We start from the raw sequence: 21837 nt of genomic DNA on the forward strand, positions 1-21837 counted from the left end.
TTTTTATGAGAAGTATAGAAAGATTGGTGGCAAAGATGAGCTAATTACATTGACATTGCCTCCACCCCCCTGGAGGCCCCAGTAATCCTGGACCTCCCACTGTGGAAATAAACATCTTCAATGCAGACTTTTAGAGGCTTGGGGAGGAAGGTGAGCACCATTAATCCCTTTCTTTGGGGAAAGGAGAATAAATTTCCAATTATAAATGTAGGAAGGCCATTCAAGAGTGAGTTTCATCTCTCATTATCTTCCTTTATTTCTCATTGAGGGCTGCCATGGCACTAGAGTTTCAAACACAGCTCTTGAGGTTTGAGATGGGGTGTTGTAATGCTACCCACCAGGGTTCTTGGACTCCTTAATCAACAGAAATTGATAAGAGGCTAGATGAGAAACTCAGGCAAGGCTTTACTGGGACTCATACTGCAGCACTAGGGAGCGAAAGCACGTCACAGGTGCCCATGCTCGCTCACTGAGTGGGCAAGCTGGTCCTTTAAACGGGGTGAGGGTGGGGGCGGGATGGAGGGGGGCTTAGGGTGGTCGCCCCCCCCAGGTGGTGCTGGGTGCAGGGATCGTGTGCAGGACCCTGCTTTTCTCCCAACACCTCAGAAGTGGCATTTGGGTTTTTGGTCCTTTTGTATCTTGTTCACAATCTGCCCCGACTGCATGCAGTTGTTTTTAGTCCCTTACAGTTTCCTTGTATCTGTTGCTGGAGGAGATGCTTGTCCAGGTGCAAGCAGTGCAGCGGAGGGTCCCAGGTCCCAGGTCCCAGCCTGTCTCTGTAGATCTGTGATGTACTTGGCTGTGGAAAACAGGAGTGGTGGACAATGAGCTTACTTATCCAGAGGCAAGATCGTCCGGCAAAATGGACTAAATTATCCTGTTCTTACGTGTCCTGCATCTACTAGCTTTGCCCTAGAACTTTATTTTTAAAATTTTTTGCGGTGTGCGGGCCTCTCACTGTTGTGGCCTCTCCCGTTGCGGAGCTCAGGCTCCGGACACGCAGGCTCAGCGGCCGTGGCTCACGGGCCCAGCCGCTCCGCGGCATGTGGGATCTTCCCAGACCAGGGCACAAACCCGTGTCCCCTGGATCGGCAGGCGGACTCTCAACCACTGCGCCACCAGGGAAGCCCTAGAACTTTAATTTTTGTCCAGCGGTTTATGGTATCCCCAGCTCCCCAGCAAGCCTGGCAGCATCCTCAGAAGCATCATGGGCTGGCTGTCACGCGTCCACCACACTGGACTGAGCAGGGAGCACCCGTGATGTCGCCTCGCTCGCCCAGACATGGCCCAGGGTCTACAGCTGGGCCCCTCGGGGTGATGCGTGTGCTCCGGGGACTCGGAGGAAGAATATTTGGACCAATCACAGCCGCCTGTGTGCTGGATGATTGTGCAATAGGAAATGTCCAGACAGGCAGATCTCTAGGACAGAAAGTAGATGAGAGGTTTCCTAGGTGGGGGGTGGAGGGAGAACGGGAGGGACTGCTTATGGGTAATGGGGTTTCTTTCTGAGGTCGATGAAAATGTTCTAAAGTTCATTGTGGTAACGGTGGTTTAATTTTGTAACCGTACTAAAAACCATTGATTTGTATGCTTTAAATAGGTGAATTGTCTGGTGTGTGAATTATATCTCAGTAAAGCCATTAGGGAAGAAGAATGTTTGGAGTTTAAGATTAGTTTATATTCAATATGAGAACTTTTTCCCCCTCCACCATTGGTTTTGGCTGCCTTTTTCTTGATGTAGGGGCTTATGTTAATAGTATTTCCACTTAGAACAAGTGAATTTAAGGAATTACATAGTTTATAATATACACCTATCAAACCTATAGAAGAAAAGGGTAGCCAATGAATAAAAGCAAGTTTGTTGCGGTTTGTGTACATTTATCATTAGATTCCCCCCAAACTAAAAGCAAATTATTGTCCATTTGCTAAGTCTCCACAAACTGAAAGCGGTAACACATTAATGAATCCTAATTAGTAGAGCAAGAAGGAAACCTGGAGACCAGGAAGTCCGACTGTCTTTCCTTGCAGATAAGCAGATAACAGAGTAAGGAATGGGGGGTCTGACTGCCCTCAACTTCTCACTGCTTCTCTTTCTGCCATATGTGCTGAGACCCGAAAACCTGAAAAGGACAGAAAGGTAGTAAAGGAGTGACTGTTGTGGGCAGACGCTATGTCAGATTTCTATTACGTCTGTATTTTCAGTGTTGAATTAAGCCTTTTAAGGCTCTGCATTGAACGCGATTGTGGATTTTGTGGTAGCCCAGCACGTTACACAAATGACTCTCCAGACCTGCATCCCAAGGTTGCTTTTCCAAACCTTCTCTCCCCTCAAGCCCTCCCACAGCCTGCCCCTGCTCACCCTCCTTGCCCTTGCTGCCACCTCAAGGTCACCAGAGGCCCGGCCGCCAGGCTCCCTGACGTTCCCTCCCCTGTACCTTCAAGTCTGCTGGCATCTTCAGCCAGCCTGCTTTCCTCCCTCCTCCTCCTCGGGGAGAGGTCACCCCAACTTTCCGAGCTACCTCCCCCATGCTTTCTCCATCCTTTAAAGAACTGGCCCACTCTCCGCCATCCCTCCTGCCCTTTGGCTGGAGAGGATGCTGGGAGCTGAGCAGGGGCCGCGGATAGAAGGGAGACCTAGTGGGGCTGGAATTTTTGACTTGAAACTTCCTTGTGTAAAATGTTTTAAATTCTTTTTCAAACTGCAAGTGGTTCTTATTGAGGTTCTTATTGAGCCGTGAAATGGAGAGTATGAGAGTGGCGAGAATGTGGTTCTTGATTTTCACTGGGTACGAACCAGAGGCTTAGCCAGGGTGGAATCGAGAGCCAACTGAAGGGACTTCCCTGGCGGTCCAGTGGTTAAGGCTCCTTGCTTCCACTGCAGGGGGCACGGGTTCGTTCCCTTGTCGGGGAAGTAAGATCCCGCATGCCACGCTGTGCAGCCAAAAGAAGGAGCCAACAGGAAGAACCCATTCTGTAAGTCCTTCACTTTTTTTTTTTGTGGTACGCGGGCCTCTCACTGTTGTGGCCTCTCCCGTTGTGGAGAACGGGCTCCGGACACGCAGGCTCAGCGGCCATGGCTCACGGGCCCAGCCGCTCCGCGGCATGTGGGATCTTCCCGGACCGGGGCACGAACCCGTGTCCCCTGCATCGGCAGGCGGACTCTCAACCACTGCACCACCAGGGAAGCCCAGTCCTTCATTTTTGACTCACCAACTTACAGAGTAATTTGCTAATGTTGATCTGCATCTCTAAATGTCTTCCAGGTTGAAATTTGCTATTTATAATAATAGCTACCATTAAGGAGTGCTCCTGTTCCAGGCACTATTATCAGAACTCTGTCTTATCTAATTTAACCCCCAGGCAAACTTTTAATGATGATGATTCTCATGATTATTACCTTTCTACTAGTATGGAAATTGAGGCACAAAGAGCTTAAATAACTTGCCCAAAGTCACACAGTCTTGACGTAGAGCATCTGTGTGTGATGCTTATACTGTCTTCTAGCTTCAATATCAGTGCTATTTGGAACTTGAAAGGTCATCAGACCTCTGCTTATGACAATATGAACCTGAGAGAATATGAATAAACTAAATAAGAGTATGAATAAACTAAATGTAACACAGAGAGATAGTTTTGATGTTCAGAACCCTCTGATGAGTGTGTACGTCGTGGGCTTAGAATGTTTGCTCTTCTGATGGCTTCTAGACTTGGGTAGGTCTATTAGGATATTTCAGAAGACCAGTCAGGGGGTGGAGGCCTCTGCAAGGCCTTCCACGGACGCCGTCCCACTCAGGTCTCAAAGCAAGTGGTTTCTGCCCTCTGGGCCTCTGTTTTCTCATCTGTAAGTTGGGTGGTTTGGAATAATCTCCAGGGTTGCCTCCACCTGTCATGCTCTTTGATTATGACGTTTATTTACACATAAGGGGACCCTTTGGCGGCTTCTGGAGTTCACTCCCCAGCTCTGTTTCTCTCAGGCCTTTCTCCTCCTGGCCTCCCAGACTTGCCCAGGCATCCTGTATGAGGCTATGGTTCACTCTTCCTTTGTGACACAAAAAAGGGACACTGAGGAATTTCAGTATTCAGTTTCTCGATAGCAGACTGTTGTGACTACATTCCATGTGTGTCCGCCACCTCCTTCCCTTAGCTCATCCTCTCGTTCTTGCTGAAATTGTCCAAGTACATCTGGAACCTCTGACGTGTTATTTCCATGCTGCTCTAAGAACTATTGCCATCTCTCTTTAATCCTGGCCCAGATGTCCTAAGCCATCATCATGCCCCTGCTCAGATGGTGGTTGGACTCTCTTCTGACTGGACTTCTGCTGGAAAACATCAAATCACCTTCTGAGGCCTGTGCTGCCCTGCAATTCCTAGAGTCATATCTTCGAGGAAATACATTTTTTAGAGTCATAGGAGGTCTGAGGGAGAGACCTAGTTCAGCCTGCCCCCTCCCCTGGGCTTATCTTCTGTCACTTTATAGTCCCGGGAACTGAGGCTCAAAGATGCTGAATGCCGTATCCAAGGGTTGGTGAGTGGAGAGAATGTTCTAGGTCCCAGACCAGCACCCTGCCTTACTCGGTACTGCCCTTACCAACACACAGGCACTTCTATCTCCTGTCAAAGGTTACAAAAAGTCAATGATTATGGTATTAATTAATGGCAAAAGTTTAGCCTTGTCTTTGTAAATTGCCCCTTTTTGTTACCTCAGAGGAAGCTTTTAGGCGGGAGCCTTAGGCATGTCACTTGGCTCCATTGTAGCCCAGTTTTATTATCTTCAAGTGGAAAAATGCACCTGGCTCTTTCTATCACATAGGAGTGTTGTGGAAATAAATATGAGTATGGATTTTTCCAGGCCTTAGAGTCATTCCAAGGATCCCACATTTTGTGTAAAATTGCATTCACTCTTCTGATTGTCTAAGGCTTTCAGTAAATCTGATTCATATATTTTTATATTCGTAGTGATTATAAAAGGTCCATTCTGAATTTTGACAAAGTGTGCTTGTTCCTAATTTCACTGGTTATTGGAAAACAATGAGCCTTAAAAAAACTCTTCCACACATTGGAAGTAGATATTGTGGGTTGGGGCTCCTTATGTGATTATTGAAAAATTGAGTTAAGGCAGAATCAAGAAGAGAATTTGTAAAGTTTTATATGCCAGGCCATTATGGGAGGGCCTATGTCCTTATACAAAATCTGTAATAAATAATTATCAGTGTCTGAAACTGAAGGGAAAGGCAAAGAATTTGGAAGGAGATAGCATCTGTGCTAAGGAGTTAGTACATTTTTGACTCTGCCTTTCTAGCCCTTTAGTTTGTAAATCCATATGTTGCTTTGAATGTAGTATTTTATTAAACATTTCATTAGTGAATTAATACAGTGAATGCAATGAATTATCATTCTTCACTGTAAAGTTTCACATTTTAATCAAACCAGAGTTGGACAGACTATAATGGGACAGGCATTCAGGCAGGTACGTTTATAACACACTTAACACGCTAGACTCTCCACACTCTGCACCAGACAAATCCCCTCGTAGCCACGATTCAGTAGACTTTTGGTTCTCACATGTGGTCTGCAGGCTCGCTGCAGCTGTATCGGCATCTTCTGCTGCTTCAAACGCCCCATCCCACACCTGCCAGGTCAGACGCTGCATTGTCACGTGATCCCCAGGTGACTCCGTTTCTCATTAGAGGTTGAGAAGCACTGACTCTGCAGCTTTCAGTTCTGTTCTTTCCCACTGGTCCGTAATAGAATGTTACGTTTTCATATCCAATTCGCCTGAGAAAACAGTCTCTGAAACTGATGCTGCTGTAATTCTGTCCTTTGCTAAATATAATTATCCTTTACTATTTCCCCCTCCCCCCGAAAAGTTATTTTACATGTGTTGTCAGTTTTACAAAGTTTATAACCTGGTCCTCCTGTCTTTCATTACGTTGATTGTTCCTGCTTTGATTTTTATGCCTGAAAGTAATTTGTAATCTTACAATTCCTAGCGTTCTTGTTTTATTTGGAATAACCTTTTACAAATTAATGTTTGGGAGGAAAAAGGCCATTAGCCAAGAGCAATGATTGCTTTTTTTGGCCAGTGTTTACAACCCCCAAAGAGGGCATTCACTTTGATTTTCTGCCCTTTTGTTCTTAGTAGGAAGTGGTATAAAGGAGGATTTTTTATGTTTGAGGGAAAATATCAATATAAGTAAGACTCAAGCTCTTGTTGATACACAGCCATTTCCATCCTGAAAATCCTTTTCCTCCTCCCCCGTCTATCTGATGAATGTCAGCTGTCTTCATCATTTCACATGGCCACATCCTGCTATTGAAAATCGTTGGGAGTTACACTGATACTTTCCCCCCTTCTCTCAAGTTTTCTAATAAGCTCAGGAAAGCAAATTCAGTTAATTGGCAGGAGCGGCTCTGCACTTGGCAGTTGTGCCCGGTTGCATTCAGATCAGGATGTGCTGTCTCAGGATGGAAAGACAGCAGCCGAGGTGCCAGGGCTGGTCCTGGAGATGAGAAGGCGCTCACTTCCCTCAGCCCAAGGAGGCCCTCCACGAGCTGCTGCACTACTGCAGCCTCATTAAGACCTCATATGGCTCCGTCCTGGTGGATTTCATCTGGAAAAGAAGGAAAGGTTGAGGAGGCTTGAACATTCTAGACCGATGAGGAACTCTCACTGACAATCATGATGCCGTGATACCACCTGCCTCTCTAACGACAGCTGTGTCCCCCTGACTAGACAGACTTTGGTTCCTTGGGAGAGGAAGGTGAGGTGGGACTGTCTTTCCCTGTGAATCCTTCATACGCCGTCCAGTGGGGCTGGGCGGGGAATGGAGGTTGGTTCTCAAGGGCACAGTTAGCAGAGGCGAAGACCAGGCATCCTCAGATGCTGGGGGTTTGCGGATCCACTAGTCTGGTGACCAGTGTAAGACGGTTGGGGGAAAGTGGGACAGACTTCCTGGAGGCTCTAGGAAAACAGATTCAAACAGGGGAGTCACAGGTGAGAGCAGGGAGACAGCGGGAGTGACAGTGAGTATGGAATGAAACGCTGGATCCTGGAGTGAAGTGACTGCAGAAGAGCGCCCACTCAGAGCCCTGCCCCGCCCTCTCCAGGACATGAATCATTCTCAAAAATGGCTGAAGTGGTGTGGAGGATGGGCCAGGTCAGAAACTTCTGGAGCTGGGTTAGAGCAATACCTGCCCAGGCCAGGCCCTCCCAGGGCAGCCATGGGCCACAGAGTTTAGTAATTAAGTTGTTTACTACTTGAGTAGCTGACTAGTTAAGAACTTGGGTTCCGAGCTAGCCACACTGCAGATGGCATTCTGGCTCTTCCCCTTACTAGCTGTGTGACTTTCTCCCAATGATTATACCTCTCTGGTCCCCATCTCCTCATCCGTAAAACAACGGTGATATCACTAGTAACCATTTCATGGGAATGTTACCAGAGTTGGGAGAAGTCCTCTGTGTATAACGCTTGGCAAAATACCTGTCATATAAGGAAACACTCAGGGAAAGTAAAATGTCCTTTCATGGCTGGAACCTAATTTTATTGAGAGGGAAATCTCAGCTCTTGTCCAACTCAGAGAACAAGGTGAACAAAGTAACTTTGATTATAATTCTAGACATTAGAATCGCTGTTTTCATTTCTTCTGAAGGACTTGCCATTTGAGTTACAATGAATAGAAAATGTTGTCCTCCTACTTATCAACTTCTTCCAAACACAGATGTTTTTGAAAACTTGTGGTGACAACACATGATCTGGAAATCAGGCTTTAACCGGTTCTCTTCCCTCCTCCGCTGTCATCCCACGGGAAGAATTCCCTGACCAGGAGCGCACCCCTTCCCAACGACTCCCAGGCCCGCAGCGGAGCCCGGTTCCACACGTCCTACGACAAGAGGTACATAATCAAGACCATCACGAGCGAAGATGTGGCCGAAATGCACAACATCCTAAAGAAGTACCACCAGGTAATGTTCATCTTTATGTGAAACTCTGAGAAGGTTGACATTTGTGACAAGTTATCCTCAAGGCCAAAGATTTAAGTATATAGTTAGGACATGACTAGAACACATTTGACACAAAAATTCCCTCTAGCTGTGTTTTTAAAAATTACTGTGGCCGGATTACCGACAGTTAGTACTTAGGAATGATAGATCGGTAGTTAATATACATAACACGTTTAATCTAAATACCCTTCTGTACAATAGTTGTGATGATTACCACTCTGATTTTAAAATCACTCTGCTTAAGGTTTGGCAACATTTCAGAAGTTATTTTGCACGTGCTGGAAGTGAGGTGCTGACCTCTGAGTATTTATCCATTTACACCTACAGATCCTCTCCTGCTTTCACTGGCCTCTTCCTGTCCTGGCCCCAGAAAGCACCCCCCCACCCCCACAATCTCCTGCCCAGAGAAGTTTCTGATTTTAGAAAGTGTTTGTCTACTCACCACCTCCTTTTCACGTCAGCATTACCCCCTCTTCATCACCTGGGCATAAAGTGAAACTGCCCTTGGGAACAGCCATCTCTTTCTGTTTCTCTCCCACCCCCCAATCCCCCCTCCTGCACTCCCTTCCTCAATACGTTCCAGCACAAGGGCCTGGTAGAGCACACGATCCCAGCCCCCAGCTAGAGCTGTATGAGGTCGTACTGTGAAGTAGTAACAGCATGAAGTCCCACGTCAGACAGTCCTGGGTGCAGATCTCAGCCCTGTCACTTACTAATAGCCCCGTGACTTCTGGACTTTAAAGCCTCAGCTTCTTGATTTATACGGTGGAGATGGAAACATCAGCTGACTCCGGAGTCCTGAGGATTGTAGGGCAGGTACTCAGCACAGTGTCTGCCACACGCCAGGCTCTCCACACGTGGTGGTGGTCATAGCAGTCATCAAATCCTACAACGGTGGCCAGTAACAACTGTGTCACCTTGAGAAAGTGTAGTCTTATGGCATGAATATGACCATTGATGGCAGTATCGCAGCAGCCACCTTGAGAACTGGTGTTTAAACCACACACTGACACACACACACAAACATACACATACGCTGTTGCTGTTAACCAGAGGCTTCTCAAGTGTTTAAACCATCACATCAAGTACCAGCGTCTCAAAGTGACTCCTTCAAAGGCACTGCTTGGTTGGATTTGTAGGCTCTGAGGTGCCTGTAAAAGTCAGCTTCCTTCCTTTGCTGTCACGCTTTCTGCTGTAACATCAGGAATTATTTCTTTTTTTAATAAATTTATTTATTTACTTACTTACTTATTTTTTGGCTGCATTGGGTCTTCGTTGCTGCATGCAGGCTTTCTCTAGTTGCGGTGAGTGGGGGCTACTCTTTGTTGCAGTGCGTGAGCTTCTCATTGTGGTGGCTCCTCTTGTTGCGGAGCACAGGCTCTAGGCACGCGGGCTTCAGTAGTTGTGGCACACGGGCTCAGTAGTTGTGGCTCGCAGGCTCAGTAGTTGTGGCTCGCGGGCTCTAGAGCGCAGGCTCAGTCGTTGTGGCTCATGGGCTCAGTAGTTGTGGCTCGCGGGCTCAGTAGTTGTGGCGCACGGGCTTAGTTGCTCCGTTGGCATGTGGGATCTTCCTGGACCAGGGCTCGAACCCGTGTCCCCTGCATTGGCACTGTGCCATCAGGGAAGTCCCAGGAATTATTTCTTGCCAGTTGCTTATTCTTCTCAAATATGATCAGCTGCATTTTTTTAAATTTTATTTATTTTTTTAACACCTTTATTGGAGTATAATTGCTTTACAACGGTGTGTTAGTTTCTGCTTTATAACAAAGTGAATCAGCTATACATATACATATATCCCCATATCTCCTCCCTCTTGTGTCTCCCACCCTCCCTATCCCACCCCTCTAGGTGATCACAAAGCACCGAGCTTGATCAACTGCATTTTGCTTGCAGTGAGGTCTGTGAACACCTTGAAGCTACCTTCTGTTTCTGGAAACTTGGGACTGCCCCTCATTTGTTTTTTTCAGAAACACTGGTCAGCCTCTAAATCCATTAAACATCTAATCAATCTTTTATAACATCTATTCCTTTTGAAATCTGTCCTACAGCGCTTATGCTGTTGCCGATTGTGAAGGAAATTTTAAAGTGCTGGGTTAGTACCTATGAGGGTAAAAACGCTCAGGCGTTGGCGTCTGAACTAATGGAATTCTAGGATGCAGCTTTAGCCATTCACTCCTCTCTGGAACTTAATGTCGCGCTGATGCATTCTTTTTCTGCTTTCTTTAAATTGTCTCAGAACTCTCAAAGCAATGTGATACCTCAATGACTGATGAAAACATATTATTCTGATAAGTGACTATGATACTATTCTAATACAGTGTGACATGCAATTCAAATATCAACTTCTTGATGACATCTTTGAGTTCAGAATTTTTTGACTATACAGAAATTACAGTTTGAAACGTCTCCTCTGGGGTAGTTACTGTAACAAACATGCAGATTTGACATATCATCATTATTACATAAAATACATTGGGGACCAAAATAAGTCTATTAACATGCTCCAGGGGCTGTCACAGTACTAAATATTTCATTTCACTGCTACAGAATGATTATTTTCTTGGTATATTCTTTATCCAGAAAAAGCTCATTTCTTCAGCATCTGTGTTTTGCTTCTTATGAAAAGTATTTTAAATATAAAGGGTCCTAGTGTTAACCTTAAAACAGAGTGTTGTAGGTCAGTTATTCTTGAAAAACAAACAAAGCCATAGAAAAAGGGATCAGATTTGTGGTTACCAGAGGTGGGGGAATTGGATGAAGGTAGTCAAAAGGTAAAAGCTTCTAGTTATAAGATAAATAAGTACTCGGAATGCAATGTACAACATGATAAATATTAACGCTGCTGTGTGTTATATATGCAAGCTGTTAAGAGAGGAAATCCTAACAGTTCTCGTCGCAAGGAAAATATTTTTTTCCTATTTCTTTGCTGTTGTATCTCTATGAGATGCTGGATGTTCACTAAACTTACTGTGATCATCATCTCATGATGTATGTGGGAAATCAAATCACTATGTGATACACCTTAAACTTGTACAGTGCTGTACGTCAATTATATTCAATAAAACTGGAAGAAAACAATTTTTAAATAAACAGAGGTAAAGGGTCTTAGTGATTGAGAATCACCGTTGTTAATATGATTTATTTAAAGGACACGACATTGAAGGTCAGGAGACCTAAGTCATAGTTTGTCGCAAACTGGTTACTTAAGTGATCTCTGAACCTCAGTTTCCCCATCTGCATTTCATTCATCCTTTTATTCGTTTGTGCATGTATTTACCCTTTTTCTTATTGAAGTATAATTGACTTACAATATTATACTAGTTTCAGGTGTGCAGCATAGTGCTGTGATATTTTTATAGATTATGCACCACACAAAGTTATTATAATACTATTGACTGTATTCCCTGTGCCATGTATTTACTCTTGACTTAATTCCAGAGAGGATGTAAGGTGGCCTAGACTACTTTTAGAATTTATGTCTAGTCAAAATTTTTCTGTCTCCTGCTTCGGTGGGGACTGTCAGTTCATTTATTTCTTCTTGCTTTTTTTTTTTTTTTTTTTAAATAGCTGGACTCTTTTTTTTTTTTTTTTAGAAGATGTTGGGGGTAGGAGTTTATTAATTTATTTTTATTTATTTATGGTGTGTTGGGTCTTTGTTTCTGTGCGAGGGCTTTCTCTAGTTGTGGCAAGCGGGGGCCACTCTTCATCGCGGTGCGCTGGCCTCTCACTATTGTGGCCTCTCTTGTTGCGGAGCACAGGCTCCAGATGTGCAGGCTCAGTAGTTGTGGCTCACGGGCCCAGTTGCTCCACGGCATGTGGGATCCTCCCAGACCAGGGCTCGAACCCGTGTCCCCTGCATTAGTAGGCAGATTCTCAGCCACTGCACCACCAGGGAAGCCCTTCTTCTTGCTTTTTGTTGCTTTTACCTTCGAATGTGCCTTTGCTTCTGAAACCCGCCCCCCATCTGGACAAGTCAGTAGGCCTGTGCAGATCCCAGATCAGTAGATGGACAGGCTCTCAGAGAGGACGGCTCCTGTGGAATAAATTGGATGGGCTTTCTGACAGCTTTGGTTACTCCATGGCACTTGATGTCTCTTTTTTCTTTTCTTTGCTTGTTTTTTTGTTTTAGTAAGATATATGCAGAGGTGCAGCTGTATTCTGGAAGGTTAAAATTACCCCAAGGCCAGCCTCTGGAGAAGTAGAACATGCTAGATATTTAAATAAATTCCTCTTAGGGTTAATTTTCTGATGAGCCAAGCTCACCAGCAGTGCTGTGTGACAGGTGGTTTTCAGAGCACAGACTCTGCAGCTGGCTGCTTTGCTCCCGACCTGCTGTGTGACCTTGGCCAAGTTTCCTATCCTCTCTGCACCTGCTTCTCTGTCTATACAATTTGGATAATAGTACCTCCTTCACCCCGTGTTGTACTAATCAGGTGAATTGATATTTATTATATAACCTGCTCAGAATAGTGCCTAGTGTATGATAAGTGCTATGTAAATGATCGAATAAGATCATTAAATACCTTTCCTGCACATACTTAGTTGCCGTAGTCCCAGTGTCGAAATCATTTGCTCTTTGAATCCACTAGGGGGCCTGGTTTCTGATAGAGTGTGGCACAGATGCAGAAAAATCTGAAGATTCAAACCATGAGGAGTTAGATTTTTTTTTTCCAAGCTCCAGCATCTTGCCTTAGTCCTTATTTGCTGCCCAGATCCTACCCTAATTTCCACTGTTCGCTGAGAAAGCATAGCATCATCTTTCAGACCAATGGAAAATTTATATTAAGCAGAGCAAACTTTTATGTCTCTTTTCCTTTGTTTTTCTTTTTTTATGGTTGGGAAAATAACTTAGTGCTTTGGTGTAAATATCCTTTTCTTCAAATTTCTGTTAGGTTAGGACAAACTCAGGTCTTACAAATTACGATTAGCCAAAGAAGAGGGGATATATGTATGTGTATAGCTGATTCACTTTGCTGTACAGCAGAAACTAACACAACATTGTAAAGCAATTATAGTGCAGTAAAAAATTTTAAATATAATAAATAAATGACAATTATCACCTGATTAGCTGAGCAATGCTGAAGAGCATTCAAAAAGGAAAAAATGGTCAAGAACCTTCTTGAATGTCTTATTTCTTCTAAATTGACTGGTTTTTCTTTTTTGACTGACCTGAATGCATTGGGAGTTTTGGTATCGTGTGGCTTCGGCTTTAATTAAGAGTCAATGTCAATAAAATTTTAGAAATTTTAGCGGAGGGAACAAGTTCCAATGCAGATGATCAAGAAATGCCTTATGAAAATAGTGTTAGGAATATCTTTTATGTTTTTGAAATGTAGTGTTTAAATTTATTTGTTTTTTATTTCAAAGTGACTGAGTTGACAAATTGACAAAATTGATAAAGTAACCTAAAAATCCTTTCTTATCCTTTGTTATTTGGGAGACAGTAACTTGGGCCAAATCTAGAAGTTACACCTAAAAATCTGAAATCCTTGTTGAAAAAGCTAGCTAGTACCTCAAGTTTCGGTAAAGGATTTGGGGGTGAATGCTTGGCTTTTTTGGAACCTCCTTGGAGTACCTCTTTTTATCCTCCTGTGAAGGACAGTCACATTGGCCACAAACAGAGAGAAACTGAGAAAATAGGTCCCATAAAAGCCAAAAATTAAAATTTAAAAATTGAGGGCCTGGTGCCCAAAGAGAAGAAGTTACACATTCCGTCAGCGCTTCCCAAACTGCCGATTATAGACGGAACCCCCGCGCATCTTGTAAAAAATTTACGTTCCAACTCAGTAGATCTTGGGTGGACCTGAGATGCTGTGTTCTTCACGTGCTCCCGGGTGATGCTGACGAAGCCCCTGTGAGTGGCAGCACAGGACCAGCCTTCCAGAGCAGGAGAAACGTTCCGAGTCTGCTCTTTGGCTTTTTTGTTCTCTTTGGAGGAGAGGCCAGTCGAAATGTGAAAAGCACATTAAAGTTTTAAGCCCTATAAGCACCTGAACTATGAGATTCAGGGCAACTCCCAGCAGCCTCTGTGCCTTCAGAAGCTGCACACACTTTTCTTGCTTCTCTCTTAGTAAAGTCTGGAAGGTGCTGCCACCTCCAGGGTCCCTGTGGCCTGGGGAGCTTCCCTTCCAGTTCCACTCTGCAGACACTTTGCAGGTGGGGGCGTCACCGTCTGTTCCCAGCATCCCAGCCGTCATTCCCCAGGTTTCCAGCTGCACAGCCCACTCATCAGCACGTGTTTCCTGCAGAGCACGTTGTCTCCAGTTTCTGGAATTCCCGTTGTTCTTTTTTCTTCATACATCGCCTGTCTCCCCGCCACTCTCCAGCATCTACGGAGTTAACATTTTCATTCTAGCCTCCATGGCACTTCACTTTCCTTTCCTGTTTTCTGTCTCCAAACATCTCTGCTCGGTTTGGGTTAAATTTCTCAGCTGTGTCACCCACTCCTAATTCTCTATTCAGCTGTTCTAATCTGTTGCCTCCCCGTCCAATGATTTTTTATTTCAAAGATCATATTTTTCCTTCTAGAAGTTCCATTTTAAAAAATCCACTAGTGCACTCCTGATTGTTTTTTATTATATATGCTCATTTCTGAACTTGCATCCTTTTATTTCTTCAAACGCTTTATGCATAACTCTTCAAGTTCTATTTCCGGTAGGCCTAAGCTCTGCCATTCCTGGAGGTCCTGAATTTGTTGCCTCTTGTGTCTGCTGCTCAGGAGTGACTGGCCCGAGCAGAAGGCCCACAGCATGCGGAGTCAGGATACTGATGAGGGATGGAAGCCAGTGCGGGAAGAGGAAACGAGTAGGACTGGACAGAGGGGGAGGGCAGGCTGCCAGGCAGGCCCCCCCAAGACACAGCCAACCTGGTGGGGCCCTTTGGGGTCCTCCACCCAGATGCTGCCATGTTGGGCCAAAGGGACAGGAAGGCAGGCCCAGCAGGAGCTGCCAACCAAAGGCTGCTGACTGCGCTCCAGAGCTGGGCAGCCAGGCCTCCCAGAGCGCGTAACACCGGGATGCTTGGGGCAGTCTGTCTGCATTTCAGTTGTAACCACTGAGTAAACTCCATCTGTACTTATGGTAAGGTGAGTTTTTTTGTTTTGGTTTTTTTTTTGGCCACACTGCATGGCTTGTGGGACCTTAGTTCCCCAACCAGGGATTGAACCTGGGCCCTTGGCAGTGAAAGCTCAGAGTCCTAACCACTGGACCGCCAGGGAAGTCCCTGATAAGGTGTTTTTTACAAAGTCATTTCATCTTCAATGATGATGTTATGTATGGGTCTTTAGAACAGCATAACAGAGTTAGGGGCACCAATGTTTGCATTCAGGTATATTCTGCAATATCTCAGTACTAAGAATGTTTGTAAATACTGCAGAGGAATATTTATTCCTTTTAAGCCTGCTTTTTATTAAGTTTAAGAAAAGCAGGGCTTCCCTGGTGGCGCAGTGGTTGAGAGTCCGCCTGCCGATGCAGGGGACACGGGTTCGTGCCCCGGTCTGGGAGGGTCCCACGTGCCGCGGAGCGGCTGGGGCCGTGAGCCATGGCCACTGAGCCTACGCGTCCAGAGCCTGTGCTCCGCAACAGTGAGAGGCCCGCATACCACACAAAAAAAAAAGAAAAGCAGTAAAATTTTATACTTACATTAGCTTAAATGGAGTCATCCTTACATTCTTTTATGACTTAAAACTATTTGAAACCAAAAGATATCATATTAACTGACATGGACCATTATTCCAAAATCCAAGGAATTTTGAAGGATAATTCAAAATATTCAAGGAATGTTTGGATTATTTATTTATTTGGTCCTTTCAAAGCAAACCAATCCTTAATTTCAGGCTGGCTTCTTTCTTTTCTTTCTTCCTTCCTTCCTTCCTTCCTTGTTTTCCTCTTTCCTTTTTCTCTCCTTCCCTCCTTCCTTCTTTCCCTTTTTCTTTCTTTGTCTCCCGCCACCGTTATGAAAAGAATGTTGTTGGAGTGATCTTTAAACACAGGCAGAAAAAAAAAAAAAAACATAGGCAGAGGCACAATAAGGATTACAGATAATTTAACCTTTCAGAAACATTAACTGAAGCAAGACTTTACATTGAAGTATTAATTTGATGCTATATTAAATTGTCACTTCAAGGCTCTAAAAAAAATGAGTGAAACATGATAATAACAGCAATTTCCAAGAGCTGGAGCCCAGGTTCACACTATCATGTGGAGATATAAATATTTATCCGTTCCAGTACATCACTTAGAATCCTCTCTGCTGAAACCTTCAGTCAGCTGTGAATCTTTTAATGGCATTTCATTTTGCATGAGAAGAAGCAACAAATCGGGGATTCATAGTACTTGTTATTCTTGTTGAGCACCCAAGAGCAAAGGAAACCGAGATCTTGTGGCTATTGCATTTTATGTTTTTAAAATTCCTATTTCACCACGTCAATTTGTCATTACATTACAGTTCTGACAAGCTGTTATATAGGAAAAAGCTCTAAGGGAGATTAATGAAGAGATAAAATTTGCCTTTACTGGTGACACCATGGAGTTTTCGTACAAGAAGATATTTTTTAAAAGAAGGCAGAAAAAAGTAAAAACTGTTATTGGTTACAGATGAACATTGCCAGCAAATACAAGTATCTGAGAAGCACTCTTGGAAAAAACAGAAGCCACCACAGGATAAATAACAATGCAAGGTGACACGAGGCATCCGGCTATGAAAATGCAAAAGTGAAAAATACTTAATAAAAAACAATATTTTTAAAATGCAAATGTAGGTAATGCGGTGAGTTTAACACTGAGAATATGGACGCTGATCCCAAGAACACTTGTGATGGTTTTAGCTCCATACAGTAAGTGTAAGAAGAACTGATGACCATCAAGGTCACTTTTTAAAAATTTGGGACTAACTATTCCATGCCTTATTCAGATGGAAGCTCAGTGTCATCGCTGAACCGCAAGCATCTGAAAGCTGCCAGTTCATGTGCCAGACAAGACTTTCCCTGTTTGATGTGAGAGAAGGTGACCTAGAGAGCCTGGAGGGGTGGAAATAACAGGCCAGCTTTGGGCCACAGATGGGAAGGCCTCTGGGAAAGGAGCGAATCTAAGGATCCACTGAGAGGAAGGCTCTGCAGGCTTGTGCGTACACAGCTGGGGCTCTCATAACGGTCAGCCCTCTGGCAGATGTGTGCTCTTAATTCCTGATCCACACGTGGATGACCAGCTTTGCCAAGTGTGTGGTCCACTTGTGACCTCTTATCTCCCTTGGGACCTCAGAGTGGCATAGGGCAGAAGTCCACAGACTCATCTGACCTCTAGGAAAGAGTCTACTGGGCGGCACTAGGGCACTGCACCTGTTGAGTCTGTAAATTGAGATTTTAACATGGCAGACAAGGAACATCTGCGTTGTGTCCTTTGCCAGTTAGGCAGGATTGCCTTGTAGCCACATCAGGACAGTGGTTGAAAGTGAAAGAAATACCTACACTTATTTTATTTTTATTTTATTTTATTTCTTATTTTATTTCATTTATTTTATTTAATTAATTAATTAATTAATTTTTTTGGCCACGCCGAGCTGCTTGTGGGATCTTGCTTCCCCAACCAGGGAATGAACCTGCACCCTGGCAGTGGAAGCGCCGAGTCCCAACCAGTGGACCACCAGGGAATTCCCCTACACCTTTTTTAAAGAGTGACCCTCGGGATTAAGTTGCTATTTCTCCATTCTTGTAATTACAAGGATTCGAAATTAAGCATGTAAAAAGGAGGAAGCAAAGATTCATCCTTAGATTGTCTTGCAATCAAATCAACAATGTTAAAAAGAAATTAATAGATGCTGAGGATGTTTTTAACTGTAAAAAAAGGTTGCTCGTGCCAAAAAACTGATCATGATACTGTAGTGCCACCAATACACCCTTTTAAAATAATTTTTGAAGCATTTATTTACAGGTTGTTTTGTTATTTTGTCAGTGATTAAGCTTTTGAAGGGGAAGTGCTTAGCGTTCTGATCCTAAAAGCAACATGAGTGAGAAATATAATTTTTTAGTGTTTCTTTTATATTTACAAAAATATTGCCTCACTTTATAAAGAAATACACACGCATGCAACATTATTCATTTTTGGTAAGTCTGTTCTGTGGAGATTCCCTGAAATTGGGAGTTCCCATCCTGCATTTAAATAGAATCCATTTCTCAGGGAGCATTTGAGGAGCACATCAGGTGCAAGCCTTGCCTCCCTCGCCCTTTCCTTCCCTACTTCCTTTCCCACCCCTCGCCCCAGGGTCCTGGTTTCATCCGGCTCCTGCCACCATCCTTCCAGTGCTGTTTCCCTGATCTTCACACCCTTCACAAAACCCCTGTGCTCTAACTACTAATCTTATGCCTCATCTCCAAATGCAGAGACATAGAGAGGTTGAATAATTCCCCAAGGTCACACAGCTAGTGAATGTGGAGCTGGATCAGGAAGGCTCGAGCAGGGTGATGTGGCTGTGAGTTTACAGTCTCCCTAGATGTGGGATAACGTCCAGTAGTTTGTGGGGTGGAGGAGCCCTCACATATGGGCCCACTGGTGTAGGAGTGTGTGCACAGCATTTCCTGGGTCAGCTGGTGAAGAATCTGAGAGGAATCATATCTGGGCCTGTTTGGGTCAACTCCCACATGCAGTGACTCCATGTGCAGTGGTGCCCCAGCCCAGGTGCTCACAGACCCAGTGAGACCTTCCTCCACTGACATGAAGCAGTGTCTTCCCAGTGCTCTCACCCAGAAATTCAATTCACAGGGAGAATTTCCTCTTCTGCAAAGTTTTGACGCATAAATGCTTTCTAAACCTTTGCTACCAACTGCTGCTTGTCAATACTGAACTCTAACATGATAGGCTTTCTGTGGTTGTGGTTTTGTACATTTTTATAAACTCAGGAGTTTTAAGTTTATTAAATCTCTATTTTTCAAGGTGTTCATCAGAGAGCCTCATAGGTGAGCCTTGCCTTTGAGAACAAATGCACATAGAAACTTGCTGATGAAGTGGATCAAATTTGATCTATTTTTTTTTTAACATGGAGTAACTTATTTAATCTTAAAGATAGAGGAGTTGTAGAATGTAATCTGTATGTGTGTTTTCCCCTGGGGGAAAAAAACAGCTTGTTGGTGATTTCCTGTGTAGTAGTCAGTTTTCTTTAACATATTCCTCAATATGGATAGTGGTCAGTATCTGCTCTGTTCCGGGTGCTCTGTGACTGTACCAAGATTTTGATCTAAGAGATATCTTCTGCCAGCAGGACTTTTAAAAGATAGGCCATGATGAGAATAATTGAGCAGAATGGCACAAAGGCAGGGGACTTGAACAGCCAAACTGAAACCTGTGTGCTTCAATGTGTTTAAGGCCCATCCAACCATCTCTCTTCAGAGGTACCAGACAACCACTCCTTTTTATTTCTTTACATCAGATGTGAGAAATCTTCATTTCAGCCAAGAGCTCTTTACCACCTGTTTTGTATTAGCGAAAATCAAGTTAATTTACTCTTTTTTGAAAGGCGAGAAATAGAAAATGTTCCTCTGATCAGACTTCGCATTAAGAACAGGTTGTGGGGCTTCCCTGGTGGCGCAGTGGTTGGGAGTCGGCCTGCCGATGCAGGGGACACGGGTTCGTGCCCCGGTCCGGGAAAATCCCACATGCCGCGGGGCGGCTGGGCCCGTAAGCCATGGCCGCTGAGCCTGCGCGTCCGGAGCCTGTGCTCCGCAACGGGAGAGGCCGCAGCAGTGAGAGGCTCGCGTATCACAGACACACACACACGAAAGAACAGGTTGTGGGTGAAAGTCAGAAAAATCCATCAAACTAAAATATATAGCTCAATTATGGTCAGTAAGATTTTTTTTAAGGGCCGGGGCATCTTTAAAGTCTTCCAAAACTCTGGGGGGCAAAAATCAAACTCCTATACTGATGCTGTTCATCTTTTCTTTAATGATAAAAACTAAAGGCTTTAAAAAAAAAATCTTAAGATGGTTTAATATTATCAGAGTTGATTATTACAGTGTTTACCACTAAAAAGTTTGAAAGGGCATTCTGATTACCTTCTTATTTTTATAAAGTGTTCACTGTACAACAGAAAAATTCGAGCAGAATAGTTTTTTTTTTTGAAAAAGGAAGAAAGCAGTTACCCTAAATTTCACCATTACCATGGTGACCATTCTTCCAGACACATCTCTGTAAATAGGCACAATAGGTACAATTTTTACAATTTTGGAATCATGTTACTCATGCTGTTCAGTTATCCTAGAGAGTTCACACACATGTCATGGGAATAAAAGAGCTTTTTTGAAATCTTCTTTCCCCTTCATTTTAAAGAAAGGAAAACCTAACTTTCCTTTGGAAAGTGCAATGGGACCCAGTTTGTAAGGATGGTCTTTTGAGGAGAAGTGTCTCCATCTTGTGGCCTTTTAGAGTATGGTCATTCAAGACTGATAAGCGCATGTTGTGTTTTTGCAACTCTCCTTGGAAATGGTGTCAGTTCTGGGACTTGTTCAGTGGATTTGATGAATCCAACATGGGGCCAGAGTGTGTCCATCTGTCTGTAGAGCGGGGGCAAGCCCTTTTTCACACCGCTGCTCTGCTGGGCAGTTTATTTATTTCTTCATTGACATGAATTTTTTATTCAATGTCACTTGTAAATATACAAAGTATTCATTTTAATGTATCCATAAATTTTTCATAAATTATTTTTTTTAATTTTATTAAAGTATAGTTAATTTATAATGTATTAATTTCTGCTGTACAGCAAAGTGACTCAGTTATACATATATATATATTCTTTTCATATTCTTTTCCACTATGGTTTGTCACAGAATATTGAATATAGTTCCCTGTGCTATACAGTATGATGTTGTTTATCCATCCTATATATAATAGTTTGCCTCTGCTAAAATCAAATTCCCATTCCTATCCTCCCTCCCCCTGGGCAACCACAAGTCTGTTCTCTATAGCTGTGAGTCTGTTTTTGTTTCATAGCTATGTTGATCTGTATTGCATTTTAGATTCCATATATAAGTGATACATGGCATTTGTCTTTCTCGTTTACTTACTTCGCTTAGTATGATAATCTCTAGGTCCATCCACGTTGCTGCAAATGGCATTATTTAATTCTTTTTGATGGCTGAGTAATATTCCATTGTATATATATACCACATCTTCTTTATCCATTCCTCTGTGGATGGACATTTAGTTTGTTTCCATGTCTTGGCTGTTGTAACTACTGCTGCTATGAACAGAGGGGTGCATGTATCTTTTCAAATTATCATTTTTTCTCAGTATATGCCCAGGAGTGGGATTGCTGGATCATATGGCAACTCTGTTTTTAGTTTTTTTGAGGAACCTCCATACTATTTTCCATAGTGGCTGCACCAATTTACATTCCCACCAACAAAGTAGCAGGGTTCCCTTTTCTCCACACCTTCTCCAGCATTTGTTATGTGTAGACTTTTTAATGATGGCCATTCTGACTGGTGTGAGGTGATACGTCATTGTAGTTTTGATTTGCATTTCTCTAATAATCAGCGATGCTGAGCATCTTTTCGTGTGCCTGTTGGCCATTTGTATTTCTTCTTTGGAGAAGTGTTTTTCAAAAAAACAATTTTTGATTGGGTTGTTGGTTTTTTGTTGTTGTTGAGTTGTATGAGCTGTTTGTATATTTTGGAAATAAGCCCTTGTTGGTTGCTTCATTTGCAAATACATTCTCCCATTCTGTAGGTTGTCTTTTCATTTTGTTTATGGTTTCCTTTGCTGTGCAAAAGCTTGTATGTTTGATTAGGTCCCATTTGTTTATTTTTGTTTTTATTCCTTTTGCCTTGGGAGACCAGTGGGCAATTT

The 21837-nt window shown here is 43.5% G+C and overlaps 1 protein-coding gene across 2 annotated transcripts in view; it reads left to right on the plus strand.

The window, feature by feature from the left end:
- Positions 1–21837, plus strand: part of PIP4K2A (phosphatidylinositol-5-phosphate 4-kinase type 2 alpha) — a gene marked incomplete at its 3' end in the record, with an annotated part of 177187 nt that overhangs the window by 111651 nt on the left and 43699 nt on the right. For both annotated transcript variants that reach the window (XM_079700634.1, XM_079700635.1), the window contains exon 4: positions 7811–7963. In XM_079700634.1, the coding sequence (XP_079556760.1) occupies positions 7811–7963 (153 nt within the window). The remainder of the gene's footprint in view (positions 1–7810; positions 7964–21837) is intronic.

The sequence above is a fragment of the Hyperoodon ampullatus genome (assembly GCF_949752795.1).
Source record: "Hyperoodon ampullatus genome assembly, chromosome: 3".
Taxonomy (NCBI): domain Eukaryota; kingdom Metazoa; phylum Chordata; class Mammalia; order Artiodactyla; family Ziphiidae; genus Hyperoodon; species Hyperoodon ampullatus.